We start from the raw sequence: 19,642 nt of genomic DNA, 5'->3' as shown, positions 1-19,642 counted from the left end.
CTGGCATGGAATGGGTACCCATATGTGTTTCTTGCATCATACATGGTAAATGCGTTGCAATTCATGCCAAACTTGTAGGCAAAAAAATGTCACGCATGTAAAACACTTTTGCGATGCAACTGTGCAATTCAACACTGAGTGCGAGATAAAATAACATATCAGAAGCAAGCACCCTGATTGAGTGATGCTGACTGCATGCTATCATGCAGTGACAGTATCTGTTTCACTGCATACAAACATTGCTGCAGATGGCCATCAAACACGTGTATTCATTATTTCTTTCCGTGGAAACTGCCTCAACAACTTCGAGCTGAATACCCATTTAAGACAGAATTTCCAACGAGACAATGTGTCTTGAAGAATTGCATAATAAAGAGACACTTACACTTCATCGATGTTTGGATGATAGATTTTGTTCATGAATCCTGCAACAGGAAAGTTGAAACTATGCAGTGCATTTCACAATTAAGCGGCACAAATAAAGGATGCTGGCATGGAAGGTGGCAATGTGCCTTCAATAAATAAGCAAAGAAAGAAAAAAGGCTGCCCAATTGTTACTGTAGGATATACCCAACACTCAATATGTCATTGCCCCGCTATTACGGCTGAAACCCGTTTAGAAACTTACGATTTAGAACAGTGTTGTTACTTTTGACTTCCAGTAACTTCTTGAGGAACTCTTTCCTTTTTTAGGTGAACTTGGATTAGTTGAGAGATCTTTTAATTAAGTTCTTGTGCACAGATAATGCAAGCTCTGTCCTCCCTCTCTAATGAGATGACAGCCATGTGTGCGTTGGTGCATAACACATCTGACCCCACTCCCTATAGTTGTTGTGTGGTAAATGCTACAAATTATGTTTTGGCTGTGGATTTGGAGACTTAGGTGGCATTCGCCATAGCGACAGGTAGTGTATTTATAATGGTGGAGGGCACTATTGTGGTGTCTTACACCATATTGTTGCGCAGCCATGAACCACCCAGCCTCATTCCCTCATTCCTAGATTTTATTATCTTTTCTCACGTGCCGTGATGACCACAACTGTGTAGCTATATTAAATGCTGCGCTTGGCGTGTTTCTACCAAATATTTGACTCAACTTGAAATTGTGATCAACACTGTGCGTCCCATTAATTTTTTTAAATTAAGACGTCATGAAATGCCAGCGTAGGAAAGCACATCAAGGCTCGGCTTCTTTCATCATATCCAAGAGTGGTATGATCTTGATGTACCAAAACTATTCAGAAACGTCTTGCACCACACATTGTGACATCAAGATCTGAATTAATTCCACCAAGGTCAACAACTAAAAGGTGCATATTACAAAACGAGTAACTTGAGAGCAGTGATGGGCAGTACTTGAAGTACTCTATAGATATGTAGTACTTAAGGTAATTTGGGGGGAGTACTTCAAGTAATCCTGCTGAATAATACTTTCTACATTACTTAAAGTACATTTGTTGTAGCTTCGATTGAAGTACTTCACGTATCCTTCTGTGAGCTTTGCTAGCTCGATGCGCCACAGCCTGTACCGCATCCAGCCTGCCACCGCGGTGTTCGTGGCACTGTGCCTCGGCCTATTTTAGTCAGTTTGCAATCCTATCGGAGCTGATAAATTGGCATGTCTCAACATGATCCGACGTGTTGTTTACTAATGCATATAGTGTCTGCATCTGGTTTGTCTGAGAGGTTGTATTTGAACGTATGTATGTGCATATTAGCTTCCGTAAGGCGCTAAAAGGTGTGTGATGAATACAGCACGCTGTATTTGAGGGTACTTAACCAGGACTTCAAGTATATTTCTCACTACATACTTTACTTTTTTTTACTTTAGTTAAAGTACATGTTTTTGCAAGTACTCAATACTTTTCTTGAAGTATGTTTCCCATTGCCCATCACTGGTTGAGACTAACTCGTTACACTTCCAAAGTACTTCGTTTCCATTAGTTCAGTTTGTTGTCATAGCTAGTAACTCAGTTACATTTTGTAAACATTAGCTCCCTTTTCTCTAGTAACTTCTTCGTTTCCATTTGGCATCAACAGGGTTGTCTGATATAGATATATTCCGGACATAGCCTACCTCTTCAGCATTTTCTCAGAAAGAAGTGTTTCTGTGTTTGTACACATTATGTGGCTCAACCACACCCTAATTGTTGACAAGAAATGCATGAGGTTCTCCCAATGTGCGTTAACATGTATAGTTGGGAAGCCCCAAACACAAGGACAAACTAAACGTAACATTAGCCCTAACACATGGACAAACTCCACAGCAAAAGTTTCAGTTCTGTGGGTTTTCCACAGTTGCTTGCACGGGCATAGCGAGAGGGGGGGCAAGGGCCTCCCACCAGAGCTTCAAAGTACTTTGAAGCTCTGGTGGGAGGCTAAACCCAATTTTTCACCAAAATATCTTTCAGTTTGAAGATCCCAGAGCACTACAGCAGCTACACAAACGCTATAACCAACAGTGGTGTTTGGGACACACATGCATCTAGTATGTTCGCAACAAGTCCTACTATCGACGTACAGCACTGTCAATTCCTGATTGGGGTAGAACTGTGGTAATTTGCATCCAGTCACGGTAAATGCGATAATAATACTCTCGTTCCCATACATCGTTTGATGTTCCCTACTTCCTGTTTAGGCTTGTAAATAAGTCGTGTACAACGTCTCTGTGTAACCTTATCATTGCTCATTAAAATTCGGCACACACCTTAGGCATTTCTCTCATGGCATGTTGTGTTGCAGTGTTCTGGAGTTGTCACTTAACAAGGCAGTTTATGTTGTTGTTCCTGTAGTTTGTTGCATATTCTATTTTTCATTATGGCAGTGAAAATTACATTATTAAAATGACGCATCCTAAAGAGTGAAATAATGCTTTTTTTTTGTTATTTGGTTCTGGAATATTTAACAGAACGGCATTACACCAAATTGTTCTTGAAGATTTGCAGTCTTTACGTTATGTGATAACAATGACACCCCAATTAACTTTGACAAAAACAAGTGCCAAGTCATAGCTGTGAAAAGTTAAGTACATCTCAGGAAGAACGCAGAGGTTTTGCTTTGAAAGACCTGCAGAGATGAGATCGGCAACAATTACAAAATTTAAAACAAGGACTGATGTTGCTCCGAAGTTCATCTTCAAGGTGGTAAATCCATATTTATCAGTACTATACAACTGTTCATTTCCAGAATACATTCGATGCGATGTCCCAGCCAAGGTGGCCAGGGTGCTTCTGGGACTTTCCGTTGAATTGTTTCTCATTTTATCAAGATCATTTAGTTCCATAAAGATGGGTTCCGCTACCCCACAGAAACTGTAGCTGAATGGATAGCTATTACCCCAACTAAAAGGGCAACAAATGAAAAGTTGTCTGGCACCGATAAATATGCACTTATCGCCATGAAGATGAACTTTTGAGCAATGTCAAAGCGACATTTGCTTTGTAATAGTTACGGACCTCATCTCTGCAGGTGTTTCAAGGGAATACTGCACGTTTCTCATGAGACATACTTCACTTTTTGTAGTTATAAATCCGAACAAATACAAAACGAATAGTTGTGTAACCAGACCGGATACACATGCAGCACATGTACAGATATAAACATACGTACAGCATCTATTCATACAAATCAGAATATGAAGCAGCTCTCGCTTTGTTTAGTGCCCTCTTTTGTGCGGTTTTCGCCCTTACTTGTGCAGCTTCGGAGCTAATTGAATATATTGGGCTTGGAACAAACAGATTCCATTTGACTATAAAATTCCGTATCACATTGAATATAGAATTGGTATGTGAAAAATGGTATTCAAGAAAATTGAATATTTCTACATGCCTACACAAAAGAGATGGCAGGAAATTGCAAGCATCGTCCTAAAATCTATACCACCAGCTCCCACAGCTCATGAACTGTGCCACACAATGCTGCGTTGCACAGCTCTACGCTTTATTCCAGCTCCAATGCTACTGCCGCACACAATACATGAAGTAGCTACCCCACTACAAACTCAAGAACCTCACATGTGGAACAAACTGTGAATCGGGCAAAAACTGGCTTCAACCCACGGTGGACAGCGTGCTTGCGAGCCAACAGAAGAATGTCACGCTTATGTCACAGCGGTGCGGAGTCTATGGTCACTATAGAATAGCCGTACTGGCCTAGCTTTATTGCTGATATGGGTGATCAGTGGCTTGTTTGGTGTACATTAAATTTTTGCAAGGCACTATTTTTTAGTAGCAGTTCTTACACACCCGCAAGTGCTGTAACAGGCCACCGAATGACAAAACATCTCAACAACTTACAAGATGACATGTTTATATTGGGTCACATGGGTTGGATTTCATCTCTACAAATCACATTGTACACTGCACGCTCATGAGGTGCCGACCAATAAGACATATCATCAAATAGAAATACGAGCCAAGCGTGTAGCAAATTTAAATGACTAAAACAAATCTAAAATACAAATAAAAGTGAATGAAGTCGCCACAAGAAATCTACAACTTAAGCTTCCTTGTGTTCACTGCAGCTGATTTGTTTAAACCTCTTTCTACACCAGTGGCACAGCCAGTGGGGGGTTTGGGGGGTTCAACGTCCCGCCCCAAGCCGTACCTTTGGTAGTGCAATTGGAAGAGGGAAATGAGGGGAAATCCTCCTACCCCATGTCATATCAATCCCCATAGAACAGAGGTCGAGAACCCGCAGCCCAGTTGCGCTGCTGTTACGGCCCAGCGCAAGCACCAAGCACGCGACAAACATTCCGGTGCTTAGGAGCTGTTGCTTATAAGTAGGGCTCTTCGTTTTCAGGTTAAAGTCAATTTTTCACGAGAGTTCCCCCACCTCGAACAAGTTTTCAAGAATTCATGTAAAACCCAATATCTATCCAAAATCCTTGCTGTCCTTCAACTTGTCGTTCTAGGTAAACTGTCAGAAAAGTGAATCATAATAACAGCAAAGAGAGCTATTTGTGGCAACCTACGAGGGGTGTTCAAGTCAAACCAGGACTTTCTGTCTCCTGAGCAGAGAGTCGAACCGAAACGTTTAACGGTCCGGTTCGGGTTTAAGTTCGGCGATAAGGGTTCGGATCCGGTTCAGGTCCAGAAGGCAATTATAATGGTTCAAACCAGTTCTTTCCAAACGGCTCGGTTCCCGAACCGGTTCAGGAACGACGGGTGCGAATGAAGCACAACAGGCAGGTTAAAAGAAGCTTCTGTGTGTGTGTGTTACAGTGGTTGAAGTGGGCAGGAAGGCTTCAGTGGTCATTCAGGATTTTGAAAGAGTTTGTGCGACATGAAAGACAAGATTAGTAGCGGTTACAAGAAGAGCATACCCATGAATTAGTGGTTTGGGTTGACTTTCCCGCACGTAGCTCAGGTCGCGGGGTTGTTAGCGGAATCTCACCGGGAATATCTGTCAACCAAGCCTGCTAGCTTGGCCTAAGTCATTTAAGTAATTGAAATTATTCGTTACCAGTCAGGATCGCGAATACACGTTAATCAAATAACGACGCTTCGCTTCGTGGTATGTAGTTGGATTGGAATGGTGCGATCGTGAGCTCAGGGATTTTATGTGTAAAGGGCACGTTATTGTGTCAGCACTGACCGCCGCCGTGCTCGGCGTTAGCGTGAAGTGTCTGTGGAACAAAGACAAAGCAAGTGCAAACAGAGAGCTCGACTCATTTTACACCCACTGGCGAGAGATCCTCTTCGCGGCCTTGCTTTCAGACCTTTTGTTTATCTTAATCCGCTCACAAGCAATACAGACGCATGTTCGAGCAATAAATGAGAGGGAGAACAGTACGGTCTCACGACTGCGCCACAACGCACAGGCCCACACGCAGTGCTTGGATAGGGTACACGGGAATGGCCGCGCTTCACCTCCGGCTGCTTTATGGCAAATTTTGATCGTCAGATATGGATGATGACACATTGGCCTAGCATGGTGAGCAATTTCAACGAAATCGAAGTGGGTGTTTTTGAGAACGAGGCGCCTCAAACTTATGAACTTTCGCTGAGTGGCTCCGTTAGGAGCGTCCCAGGTGCAGAGACCTTTTTGTTCAGCGAAGGGGAAGACATATGAGCAGAATGAGCCTGTTCCCCTGAACAAAATGATACCTAACACATCCATAAACTCCAAACGTGTTCAGAGAAATTAAATGTCAAACTTAAGAGAAAAACTCAATTTTCTCGAAGTTTGCAAATTTATGTAGAGTTACCTGCTAGATCTGCAGCGATTAAAATTCACATAAAGAGGGAGAAGGTGGGTGTCTTCTATCCTACTAATTTTCACTCTCTTACCACGACAAGTCTCTGCGATACGGGGGCCTAAAGTTGCCAAAAAATGCTAAACTTGGAAAGTGCACGGCATACCTTCTTAGCTTTTGCGCTTTCGAGGAAACGAAATATCAAATATTTTGAACTAATCTTGGTATGAATGCACTAAATAGGTGTTGGGGCATAGTGTGTCGTGTTCTCAGAAAAATCGGAGATGTGGCCCAGACCACCCTGGCTCATCTGACGTGAAAACACCCAGGGCACGACTTTTTCGGCAAGAAAGACGATGTCTACGAAGCTAATAAATGAAGAAAAAATATTAAAAATAGTTTTTGTGTTCATGCACAACATCCAAAGTTTCGCACTTAATTCCGTGTGAACCGTTATTTGAACCGGAAACCGGTATTTTTTTACCGGTTTAGTTCTGGTTCAGCTCCAAGATGGCGTCGACTCTTTCGGTTCGGTTCAGTTCCGGTTCGGCCAAAAATAACGGTTAATAACGGTTTCCGGTTCGGGTTCAGGTTTGGTTCGACTCTCTGCTCCTGAGTGTACAAATGACTCGCACTACTTCTTCTTCGTCATTTTCACACGCGACAGGCCTCCGCGTTCACCACGTGGTGGTCCAAAGTTTGTGCAAAACAGAAGAGATGTGCTGGACAAGATGGTCGACAACGAGGTGAGAACACACATCAAACAGAGATTTTGTCATGAAGTTTCTCGTGAATAAAGGCGTAAAGTCATCTGAAATTCACAGAAGACTTCAGGCTCAGTATGGTCACGATACACTTAGCCGCAGCAAAGCGTTTGAGTGGTGCAAACGGTTCCGAGATGGCCGTACATCAGTGCAGGACGATCCCGGCAGAGGCGGTTCAGAGCCCAGTGTCAGAGTTCCTGAGAACATCCAACTTGTGGAGCGCCTGATCCTCAAGGACCGACGGATAACATGTCTCCAATTGGCTCAAAAGACGGACCTTTCTGTGGGAACGTCGAACACTATCATTCATGAACACCTCCAGTTTCGGAAAGTTAGTGCCCGTTGGGTCCCGAGGTAGCTCTCCGTGTCTGACAGGCAGAGAAGACTGGAAATCTCCCAAGAGCTAAGGTACCGTTTCGACAATGGAGGACAGCCGTTCCTTGATCGATCATCACGTGCGATGATATGTGGGTGCACCATTTCACTCCTGAGTCTAAACGTGCATCAAAACAGTGGAAGCATCCGGGCTCGCCAGCTCCCAAGAAGTTCCGAAGCACCCTGTCTGCGGGTAAGGTCATGGCCACGGTTTTCTGGGACAAGGCTGGCGTTGTTCATGTTGATTTTCTGCCCAGTGGTACCACCATCAATAGTGCAAATTACTGCCAGGTTCTCAGGGATGTGCATAAGGCGCTGAAGCAAAAGCGGCCGGGCCTCATTACCAAAGGAGTCCTCCTCCTACAGGACAATGCACGCCCGCATACCGCACATCTCACGACACGCACCTTACAGGAACTTGGCTGGGAGTTGCTGCCACATCCCCCTTACAGTCCAGACCTCGCCCCCAGCGATTTCCATCTCTTCGGGCCACTGAAGGCGTTCCTTGGGGGCCGCCACTTCAGCTGCGACGACGAGGTCAAGAATGCGGTTCGATCACGGCTGCTACGCGCCGGTAAGGATTTCTACGCTGCTGGCATTCAAGCCCTTGTGAAACGCTGGGACAAACGTATTAGTGCAGCTGGAGATTCCGTTGAAAAATAAAACTAATTTCTCGCTTGTAAGCTCATTTTACTTTTGCGAAAAATGAAAAGCCCGGTTTGACTTGAACACCCCTCGTATTTGTCCTCCTTTTATAACCCCTTGTAAAGAAAAGGAAGAGGAACATCGCGGGCACTACCCACTGCCATCTTCATCAGTTTACGTTCTCTTTTGGCAGACATTAAACCTCCATTTACCCCTTACGGACATCTCCCGCTTCTCTTTTGTTACATTGGTGCCGAAACCCGGGACCCCGGTCCACATACGAAGTAAAGAGGGCAGGAGCTACAGGGCGTGAGGGCCTCATTACCCGCAATATCATGGAGGCCTTACAGCAACTGGAGGTAATACGTAAGCATCGCCATTCCATAAGTTTGAACGTCTTAGGCCTGATCGCGCGCATCGATGCGCTCTTACACAAAAGTTCTGGTGGCAAGTGTCTGGTGGAAAACCTGAGGCTACTGGATCGATGGTACTCAGAACTGCAGCACCTGGATGAGGATATTTTGGCTGTAGTCGACCTAGATGAAATAGACAACGAAATGTCAGACTGCGATGTTTATCTCGAGATGGTCATTTCTGCGAAAGTAAGTGCAAGCGATCATCTGGAACGCTGCGGCATGGTTTTACCGACATCAATGCCATACAGCTTGACCGTAAGTCAAGCCGAGCGAAGCAGCCTTCACCGATCAAACATTCAACCAATGCCAATGCCTCTCTCACACCAGGCACCTTCCGAAATCTCGTCCTTGTGTACCAGCACAATATGAAGGCCCCAAGAAGGAAATGCAGAGCCTGGTGTACAGATCTCAACTGATAGCATTGCTGGAGAAGGGCACGAAGTGCTTGACGGCTCGGGCCGGAATTCTGAGAACGCCGGAACTTCCGAGCCTGGCTTTGTGGTTTCGGTGCACTTTGCTACGCTGGAACCACAAATTCCGTCTGCTTCAAGCTCTGGACCATGAGAGGACCAAGGACTAGGAAAGCGCCCAATTCCTTCAACGGAGATCCCCACGAAGAGCCCATCTGACCCCAGCTACTCTGTACGTGACCCATCAGAAGATTTCAAGGGTACGGCCATAAGAATCCTTGCCAGTCGCAGACCAGCCGATGGCTCGAGGGTTTGCTGCGCTGCACCTGAGAGTTCTGCACTTGCCCACACTGCCCATACTGGCTGCGCCCGCGATGACGGTCCCAGTGGGCTAATGTGTAAGACGTTTGTCGCTGTGCGAGTATCTGTGTTCGTCTTCGAGCCGGACTGAGGCTCACCGTGCTCCACGCCATTTCAGGACACTGTGAACCTCACCCTCATCTGACCTTACTTCTACGCATTGTCTGTGGTAGGGGAGTGTAAAGAAAAGAAAGAGGAACATCGCGGGCACTATCCACTGCCATCTTCATCAGTTTACGTTCTCTTTTGGCAGACATTAAACTTTCATCCACCCCTTACGGACGTCTCCTGCTTCTCTTTTGTTACACCCCTCCTGCAGGAGTCAAAGGCGAGCTTTTGTGGAGCTCAGCCAGGTGTGACACTTGCCCTTTTTTGTGCCACTTATGCTGTTCATAATTGTCGCAAAAAAGGCGTCCGCCTCCCATTTTAAAAAAATCAGGGCAGATAACAATATCATTCGAGATGATGGTTGGCTAGAAGCGTGCTATGCGGTGAAGTTAATTTTTCAGAGTACAGTGTCACAGCAGTGGCTTGTTTCATATGCCTTTCGTTTCACCCGAAAATTCCCCGATCGCATATCAAACAGAGATCGTAGCGCCCGATTTCTCCCTGAATTCTCGTGTGTAAATACCACCCGATTTTTCCCCCTTGAATTTCAAAAATCATAAAACATGAAAACTAAGAACTCCAGCTATAAGCTTGAGGAGAGATTATCCAAGACTGAGCTGGCTTGGCAGAGGGTGCAGCACGGCAACTGAATTTCTCAGGCAAAAGCGTGCTCTCTGTGTTGGCTTTCCTGCTCGTAATAAAGTTAACAAAAGGTGTTTGTTGTACTCTTACCATAACTTTGTGAATGCAACAAGCCATGGAAAATGCGAGCTTTCAGTACATTATGCTTAAAAAGTAATAGTTAAAGGAATTTTCGGTTTGTTTGACAGCTTAATAATTGAGGCAGGCTAATTTAGGCTTCCTTTGAAATGGTTTCAAATATGTTTTGCGGCCCCTGGAAAAAAATTGACGAGGGGAGATGAAATGTGGACCTAAGGATTGCAAAGGTTCCTGACCCCCCAAAGAACCTCTCCCAAAAAAAGTTTTCTGGCTATGCCACTGTTCCATATCCAGGAGAGCAAGGTCAGTGTTGTATGCATGTGTGCCTTTTTGTCCCTCATCTTGGGGGTTCTGCTAATATGGATACAAGGTGACAGAGCTTGTCATGGCCCATGGAGAACCTCAGACATGAAATGTTTGCTCAATTAGATCTCACAGCTGGCGATGGAAACTGCAATGGAATCGTTGCACTTGAAACTGATCTGCTTTTCTAGTACGCTTGTAAAACTTCTGCAATCTACACTTGTACGAGATCTGGAGGCTCTTTGTACATTTAGTCTCAAAGTACAACCTTCTAACGTGTTATCCTAACGTGTTATGTAGATACATCTCTGATGCTCATCAGCGGTCACTCAACAAAAATGCAAATGTTTTCTATAAAACAACTTTTGTGAAACAGTTAATATGAGTACCATCCTGGAGATTGCTACACAACCACGAGTTTCACAACAAGGCAGGACTCACCTATGGAAGGTGACTTGAAAGGGTACTTCTCAGGAAGGTCGACACGCACTTTCCAAACTCCACCTTCATATGGGGCTATGGGATACACGAATGTTGTCTCATGTGACACAGTGATGACAATAATGGAAAGAAATAAACAGATGGGGAATCACACTTTGCATGGTGTAACATTCTTCACTGTCTCAATATAGCTACGTCAACTACACAATTTCATTTTTGTGTTAAGATCAGATATTCATGAAAATTGGCACCACAATGTATCATGTTTAAAAACATAGCCTTTTGACTAATCATCAAAAATGAAATACCACAAGGAATGGTTAAGAAGACAAACTTGGCTACGTACTGGCTTTGGGACCATAAAACTTCACACAGAATTCATTGAGACCTCCCAGAATGGTCACCTCATGCTTGCTCTCAATTCTGACATTCACAGTTAAGGCAGTTGTTCCGTCCAGATTACACATTGACATATTCCCAAGATTCACACGGTAACAAAATGTTTGTCTATACACATCTCCATGATCGAATAAAGTGTGCACTCTTTGAAGGAATACTGCTAAGTACTTACAACTAAGTACTAAGTAAGTACTTGTGACTGTGAACAAAAAATTTTTCACAGACACCTTCATGAGTTGAGTGTCTTGCTAATTTCCTTTCTGGTAGTGTTGTCAACATTTCTGCCACGTTATTGCCTACAAAGAGATATACGGGATACTTTTGCACAAATATCTAGATACAAACAGTATATCTTACACAAAAGTTCATAAAACAAATTCCGGAGAAAATGAACTTTTTTTGCTGCTTTAGATATGGTTATTGTCATTCTCACTTGTTGTTGAGAACTGTAATTTCTTGTCTGTAATGTCTCTGCAGGAAAATGTTATGGTACCTATGACTACACACATTTCGTGTCGTGAAAATAGCAGATTACATCCCACAAACTTTGTGATCTATTTCCATAAATTTGTCCAAATAGAACATTCATTTTGCAGACATGGGCAGCATGCATTCCTAGTATTCATATTCCTGGTACATTGAGAGGCCTCTCACCTATTTCCTGCAAGCTACTGGAACATGTTTTATTTTCTGTTATGATAAAACATGTAGTTTGTCATAATTATCTGAATGTCAGTCAACACAGGTTTAGGGGTGTTTTTCTTGCAAAACACCTTTTCGAGTTTAAAGAGATAGATTCATTTCATTTCATTACAGTGGGAATGTAGACACAACTTTCATAGATTTGGGTAAAGCCTTAGATCTTGTGCCTCATCAGCACTTGATGAGTAAAGTAAACACCCTTAATTTCCATCAGAGTAGCAGCGTTGTTTTTTCATTATACAAACTCATTTTCAGGGCATTCTATAGTCAGGGTTTGGTTATACGTTCACTTTTGTTCTTGATTTATATTAACGGCTTGCCCTCCACGATTCAGTCATATGTCAGGTGACCTCGTTCTTTACTGTCCAATGTCTACAGACTATGATAGTGTAACATTACAAGCTTATTTCAATGTTATTGAAAATTGGTGCAAGAAATGGCAAATGGAGGGGAATGTAACAAAACTAAACATGTTACATTCTCAGGGACGAGGCAGATTGCATATACTAATTACTCTTTCAATAATAGCATCATGAAAAAAGTATTGTGTTTTAAGGACTTGGGTGTCCACCTTACACGCAATGTCATATGGAATCATCTGGTACAGTTTTCAATACCGTCCAGCACTCAAGGACACAGCCCTGCTGCTTCTGCCCACTTGCAAATGCCCTCTTGGAAGCGCAGACGGTCCGAGTGGGTCGGCGCAGGAACACGGCAGTGAAGTACTTCCGACCGTGCTTGCTTGCAAGAGAAGCACAGGACGTTTGGCAAGGGGAACTTTTTAAATGTGACATGTTTTATTCACTAAGTGGTGCATCAGTTTCGTTAGAATGTGAAATTATGCTTCATTCACAAGAGATTTTGAATTGGGACATGAATTTGATCAACACGGACCAGGCGATATCAAGGCCTGAATGTCAAGTTGTTTCATTTACTAAACTGTAATGCCAAATCGAGATACCAGTTTTATTAACAAAGGCATAATTTTACAACAGCGCTGATACTGTATCATCATTTCGTTTCTTGTGCATGAACAACAGCACTGTTGAAGTTGTTGACATCACATTCCTGAATTTGGATTTGACAACTTCCCCTTTCATAGTTCCTTTCCTCATTTTCATAGAGTGTCTCCAATCTACTAAAACTTGCCAACAGAATGTTTCATGGAAGCACTTGAGTGGGCTGTAATGTTGTGCCATCGCACATTCAGTCAATAAGTCTGTTCAAGTTGTTCGCATTAAAAGCAAATTTTGATTTTTCTCATGTTACCAATCCTCCAATCAAGTATTACAACAGACACCAAGGTGAAGATAGTGATCAGGCGATGCAGCATGAAAATGTTGTACGCATGCATTCAGTATTAGAAAATCATCAGGGTACCTCAACATCTCATATCGCAAGTCCAATTAAAAATCACCACTCGGTGAATAACACATAATTTCAGATACAAAACTCTGCCCCTGCAAGCACACAGGCAGAGGACTTCACTGCTGAACCCCCCCGCCGTGTTCAACACCTCAGCTCGTGCAGTCAGCAAGTGTAGTTGGAAGAACTGCACTGCCCTCTCATGAACTGAATTTCATTCCCACCCCTCCGCAGGGCGTTTGTGAGTGATCATTTCCCTTGAAGACACCTGTTTGATCTCTGTGCATGAAAGGGAGCTGACCCCCCTGCAGCCTCAAGTCCATGAGCCCTATGCCTGCAAAACAGTATGTATTTCAATGTACCTACAAGTAATTTGTCAGTAATATGCAGCCCCCATTAGGCAGATTGAAAACCCTTCACCAATGCTTTACCAAAAGCATGTAATAAGTTTGTAAACAGTTGTGAAAGTGATTACCTCCTGTAACTTCCCCCCTTCATGAAATGCCCTGAAGGAGTTTAAGGTATCTGAATTAAACAGTCTCCAAGATAACAGCATTCCCAGAAAGTTTGTAAGCAAATACATTAAAATGGATACCAGAAAGTTTGAGTACAGTAAAAAAATTCACCTTTACATCATTGTGAGAGAATCGAAATGTGCCATGTTTCAGTGAACCACGTTCTGTAGCAGATAGAATTGCATATATGCAGAAAAGCTGGTGGACAAGATCCCTCAAGACCAAGCTTAAGCTTGAGCGCAACGACAACAACTTTCAGTCAAAATCAGGTATTGCCATTGATGACTTTGTGAACTTGCTGCAGTTTTAGCTACGGCCTACAGTCACATGTATACAGGATGTCCCAGAAAATGTGTCATTGAATTATAATTTTAAAAAATTACATCACCTAGACTCATGCAGTCAACAGCAAAGCCGAAAATGACAAAATGCACAAAATGCCAAAACTGATATAATAAAACTCAAGTTCGATGACATTCACATCAAGAGGTTGCAAAAACCTGGTAAAAACAAATGACATTGACCACATGATTCTATAGTCAGTGACAACTTATGTCCTACAATTGGGATCGCCCACTCATCCATGGAAGGCTCCTGCGATTGGCTACCAGCCTTTGCACAACGCCCCCTCTTCGCGATGCAGTGCCAGCGCTCTGTCCCCCAGTCCCCACTTGGCCGCGCCGCACTACACTTGTGCGCACGAAGCGATTCTTGTGTGGGGGCGGGGTCAAGTGTATGACTTATGTTGTCACTGACTATAGATGGCATAGTTTTTTTTTATTATAATTCAATGGCACGTTTTCTGGGACACCCTGTTGATTATGCGTTTTATGTGCAAAGAGACAGTGTTTTCATTGGCTCGTCTATTGTGCCAGTGTTGTCTGAAATGTATTTAAATGTATTAGACACTGCTGTTATTTTGTGTCCTGTTCTGCTGGTTCTGCTTTAATATACAGATATGTCGATGACATTGTTTTTTCTCGCTGTCGGCGTTTGCTTGGTGTCCTAGGATGGAAAATTGCATCCTCCATACCTGAGCTTGTTTTTACCTTGGAGCAACCTAGTCAAGGGAAGTTGAATTTTTTGGATGTGACCTTACGTGTTGAGCACGGTCTGCGTCAGGAGCAGGGGCAGATCCAGGATTTTTCTGAGAGAGGGGTTTAGCCTTGGCCAGCATGGTAGATACCACAATCTAGGTCAATTAAACAAAACGCGAAGACAGAAATTAAGGAGGGCCCCCATAGATCTGCCCTTGGTCACAAGTACGGGAACGTTAACCTTAATCCGCTTCTCCCGTCAGGAAGCTGTCATTCGAAACTAGTTAAGAAAGGTGGGGTAAAGTCATTGATACATAATGTTATGTAATGATATACGAGGAGTGTTCAAGTCAAACCGGGACTTTCTGTCTCCTGAGTGTACAAATGCCTCGCGCTACTTCTTTTTCATCATTTTCACACGCGACAGGCCTCCGCGTTCACCACGTGGTGGTCCAAAGTTTGTGCAAAACAGAAGACACGTGCTGGACAAGATGGCCGACAACGACGTGAGCGCTCACATCGAACAGAATGTCATGAAGTTTCTCGTGAATGAAGGCGTAAAGTCATCTGAAATTCACAGAAGACTTCAGGCTCAGTATGGCCACGATACACTTAGCCGCAGCAAAGCGTTTGGGTGGTGCAAACGGTTCCGAGACGGCCGTACATCAGTGCAGGACGATCAAAGCCGGGGCGGCTCAGAGCCCAGTGTCAGAGTTCCTGAGAACATCCAACTTGTGGAGCGCCTGATCCTCAACGACCGACGGATAACATGTCTCGAACTGGCTTGAAAGACGGACCTTTCTCTGCGAATGTTGAACACTATCATTCATGAACACCTCCAGTTTTGGAAAGTTAGTGCCCGCTGGGTCCTGAGGCAGCTCTCTGTGTCTGACAGGCAGAGAAGACAGGAAATCTCCCAAGAGCTAAGGTACCGTTTCAACACAGAAGGACAGCCGTTCCTTGATCGGATCATCACGTGCGATGAAATGTGGGTGCACCATTTCACTCCTGAGTCTAAACGCGCATCAAAACAGTGGAAGCATCCGGGCTCGCCAGCTCCCAAGAAGCTCCGAAGCACCCCGTCTGTGGGTAAGGTCATGGCCACGGTTTTCTGGGACAAGGCTGGCATTGTTCATGTTGATTTTCTGCCCAGTGGTACCACCATCAATAGTGCATATTACTGCCAGGTTCTCAGGGATGTGCATAAGGCGCTGAAGCAAAAGCGGCTGGGCCTCATCACCAAAGGAGTCCTCCTCCTACAGGACAATGGACGCCCGCATACCGCGCACCTCATGACACGCACCTTACAGGAACTTGGCTGGGAGTTGCTGCCACATCCCCCTTACAGTCCAGACCTCGCCCCCAGCGATTTCCATCTCTTCGGGCCACTGAAAGCGTTCCTTGGGGGCCGCCACTTCAACTGCGACAACGAGGTCAAGAATGCGGTTCGATCATGGCTGCTACTCACCGGTAAGGATTTCTACGCTGCTGGCATCCAAGCCCTCGTGAAACGCTGGGACAAGTGAATTAGTGCAGCTGGAGATTACGTTGAAAAATAAAAAAATTCTCGCCTGTAAGTTCATTTTACTTTTGAGAAAAACGAAAAGTCCCCGTTTGACTTGAACACCCCTCGTATAATGCTATGTTCAAGTCATGTTTTCATTTTGCAGCTGATGCCCTATCAACTCAAATGGAAAGACTGGCAACAGCAAGGTATCCTCAAAAGTTGCTTATCACTTCCCTGAATACCCCATTTTTCCCTCGTTTATACAATTGTCCAGATTAAATACTAAGGTAGTGGTACATGGTTTTTACCATAAATTCTCGCATAACCTGAAAGCTATATCCGTATATCGTATAAGCATGACATCAGACTTGTGTTCAAGAAGAGGCTTTCGTCTTGACTGCCTCACACCTTTTTCAAAATCTAGGGCTACTTGCGGTAAGAATCACAAGACACTCACGTTGGTACCTTGTACTAAAAATGCACTGTACTGACTTCCTCTAAAATGTGGGTTCATCTCAATGCTTGACTGAAAGACTAGGGCAGAACAAAATTCTAATTTGGCTGGGCATCTAAAGCTCTGTTGGAATTGCAAACCCCTGTGGGGAGAAACAACCCAGTTTTTAACGCTTATCGAAAAAAAGAAAAACAGTCATACCACGTGAACCACTGATGAGGAAAAGCTTTCTCAGGGAAGCAATGGCCTTACAGTCCTTCAGTGATAATACATCCGAACTCGTCTCGTTGGGTCGGCATAACCCTGTTCCCACACTGTTGTCCCTTTCTAATCCATCTTAGGTTATAACCTAGTTTTAGTGTGTCTGTGGGTGACTTATGTATATATTGCAATGTCTGTGTGAATGCTATACATTTTTGCTGGTTTGAGCTCGTTCGTGTTGTGTTGTTATGTAATGTAGTAGGGGATGAGACCATAGAATGCCCAGTTGCATACTTCGACTGAATACGTTGTCGTGCTCAGGCTTCATCATTATGCACCATCTGTAGTCGTGTTCTACCCAAGAGCCCTGCAACACAATTGTCCATACACAATCGCCACAAGTAATGTGCAGACACAAAAAAATTATAGGAGCCTTATAACACGTTACTATAGTTACTTTGCATTCCAGCAAACTGTGCATGTAAACATAATGGGCGATAGGACATGCTCATAATATGGAGCATTACATTTTACAAGCAAGTTCTGACAATATGCACAGTGAAAGCTACCAAAATATGCAATCAGTGAGGACCAGACGAGAACTTTGAGAAACATTGTGTTGGTCAATCTTGTATGAGGAAATATCAATTGCAACCATATGAGAGCAAACACAGATAGCAACATCCTCAAATGCAAATACAGAATGCGAAGCAACAGGGAGGTGCAAAAGAATCATTCCTCTGGTGTTTACAATTAATATCCTGTGTTGAAAACTGAGTGGGAACACTGACAATATTTCCTTAGATTTCAGGGCATGTGCCACATTTAATGCAAGCCCTGGATCCAATGCACTACTATTATATGAGAAAAACCAGCAAACCCAAGTGAAGACTGTTGTTAAAGCAAAGCCTGTTTTGTTTTTGTTTTTTTTCTTAACTCGTTTTTTTATGGATGCGTAAAAACTGAAAAAAGAAATAATTCAAGAAATGAATGGAAGCACGTTTTGATCTAAAAGCCACACGTTCACTTAACCTTCGCATGCATCGAAAGGGTAAAACAGAATGATTATCCAGCATTAGATCGAACAAAAAGAAAAAGAAAAAACACACAAACAAGTAACGTTTCCGTTAGTTGGTTTCCGTTTAGTTGGTGACACCGCGAAGAAATCAAACCGAGGGAGACGATATGGCAAAGTGGACTGCAGTGGCCATTCAGGCGTTACGTACAGCTGCTGGGTTGAGTGAAAAAAAAGGAAAGAGACAGGTCGCACAAGGTTTCAAGAACCATTGAGAGCAGAAAGCTTGATAAAACTACAAAAGGAGAGTAATATAGTGAGTCCAGTACATGCGAAAAAATTCCCTAAGGTTTTGTAGAACCTGCAAGGCCAGGTGATCAAACTGCTCAGGAGAAGGCAACCTCTAGAAATTGAACAACATTCACCACATTTGCCAATCAATAATGTAGTAGGGTAACGGTAATCCTGAAATGCGTGCAAAACGATGTCACTCAACGCTTGTGATGATCTGAATCATAACCGACAATATGCTTTATCTAGTGTCACTAGACGTGCCATTTCTGGCGTGCCTAACGAAGTGCATAATCGCATCTCGACAGAGGCTTCACGTCTACAATGAGGAAAAGAAAAGAAAAGAGGAAAGACGCACAGTTATTTGAGTCACAGTAATAGCTGATGGCTCAAAAATGTGTTGATACCGAGCCAATAATAATGACTTTAGCGTTAAAAAGGATACAGTTTAATAACATCGGTGTCCATACGCCTCTTCCCAGCGCTTGGAGAAGACATTCTTGTCCCACCTCACGTCAGGAGTCAGCGTGAAAAAACGGATTTTACTTCGCACAAACTGTAGAGGAACCACCAATCTGTATCACAATGGCGAACTCACTGACTGACTGCCTGCAACTGCTGCAAGTCTGCAATGCATGTGACGTACTGATCACGTGATTGTAGTAACCAAGAATATTTCCAATTGCTAAGACATAAATTTAGTTCTGTATTCATCTAAAACGGACCTCCTGGTCTTATTTCTTGTTTTCTGTTTTTCGAAGCGTATTTTCTCGTCCTCCGTGTTGGCCACGTTTTCGATCAGCTGACACATGTAAACAAATCCTCACGTGACTTTCTTGGTCCATTTGTTGTGTAACAACGGAACAACCACGGTGACAACTTTTGAGAAGCCGCAGTTCCTGTCGCACATATATCCTCGGATTGTCGTGCCCTGTCATGCAGGACAAACGTTGGAAGAACAGCGCGTTGGTTGCTGGGTGGCATGCATTACGTACATTATCACTTGCAAGCAAACCCGCCTAGCAACACTGCATGTGTCGAAGATTCGAAGATTTCAATAGGAAAATGGTACTTTTGTTGCTGCCTGTTCAGCGGGAAAAACGAGAGTTTAGTTATCTTGTAGATATACTCCTGCAGGTTTAGTTGCCTGCAAGTTCATTACACAAGCTCGCCTGTTCCTCTTTGCTCAGTACCACAGTGCAGTTATGTACGACAGGTTCAAGGTCGACGAGTTCGTTTTCCGTCGTTCTATTTCTTTCTTTCTTTCTTTCTTTTTTGGTGTGTGTGTGCAACCCGAGGGAAGTTACGGTATGGTTACGGTGTGCCGGGGTAGCGGACAATGTTAAGTAGCTGCTCTCTTTTACTCCTTCTCGGGATAGTTCTCGGGCGCTCCGAGATTCGTGCTCCTCGAGCATCGA

General features: G+C 43.7%; 1 protein-coding gene across 2 annotated transcripts in view; it reads right to left on the bottom strand.

Moving 5' to 3' along the window:
• Window positions 1–18,995, bottom strand: part of LOC135396540 (ubiquitin-conjugating enzyme E2 H) — a 40,891-nt gene extending 21,896 nt beyond the window's left edge. Inside the window, exons 1-4 of one of the 2 annotated variants that reach the window (XM_064627579.1) lie at window positions 18,670–18,995; window positions 11,085–11,161; window positions 10,739–10,813; window positions 386–425 (exon numbers count right to left, since the gene is read on the bottom strand). In XM_064627579.1, coding sequence (XP_064483649.1) covers window positions 386–425; window positions 10,739–10,813; window positions 11,085–11,161; window positions 18,670–18,722 — 245 coding nt within the window. In that variant the 5' untranslated portion in view covers window positions 18,723–18,995. The remainder of the gene's footprint in view (window positions 1–385; window positions 426–10,738; window positions 10,814–11,084; window positions 11,162–18,669) is intronic. The other variant, XM_064627578.1, reaches the window with a different exon arrangement.
• Window positions 18,996–19,642: the final 647 nt, after the last annotated feature.

This window comes from Ornithodoros turicata, chromosome 6 (assembly GCF_037126465.1).
Source record: "Ornithodoros turicata isolate Travis chromosome 6, ASM3712646v1, whole genome shotgun sequence".
Classification (NCBI taxonomy): Eukaryota; Metazoa; Arthropoda; class Arachnida; order Ixodida; family Argasidae; genus Ornithodoros; species Ornithodoros turicata.
Note: the sequence above shows the minus strand (reverse complement) of the source record. Positions and strands in the feature narration are given on the sequence as shown.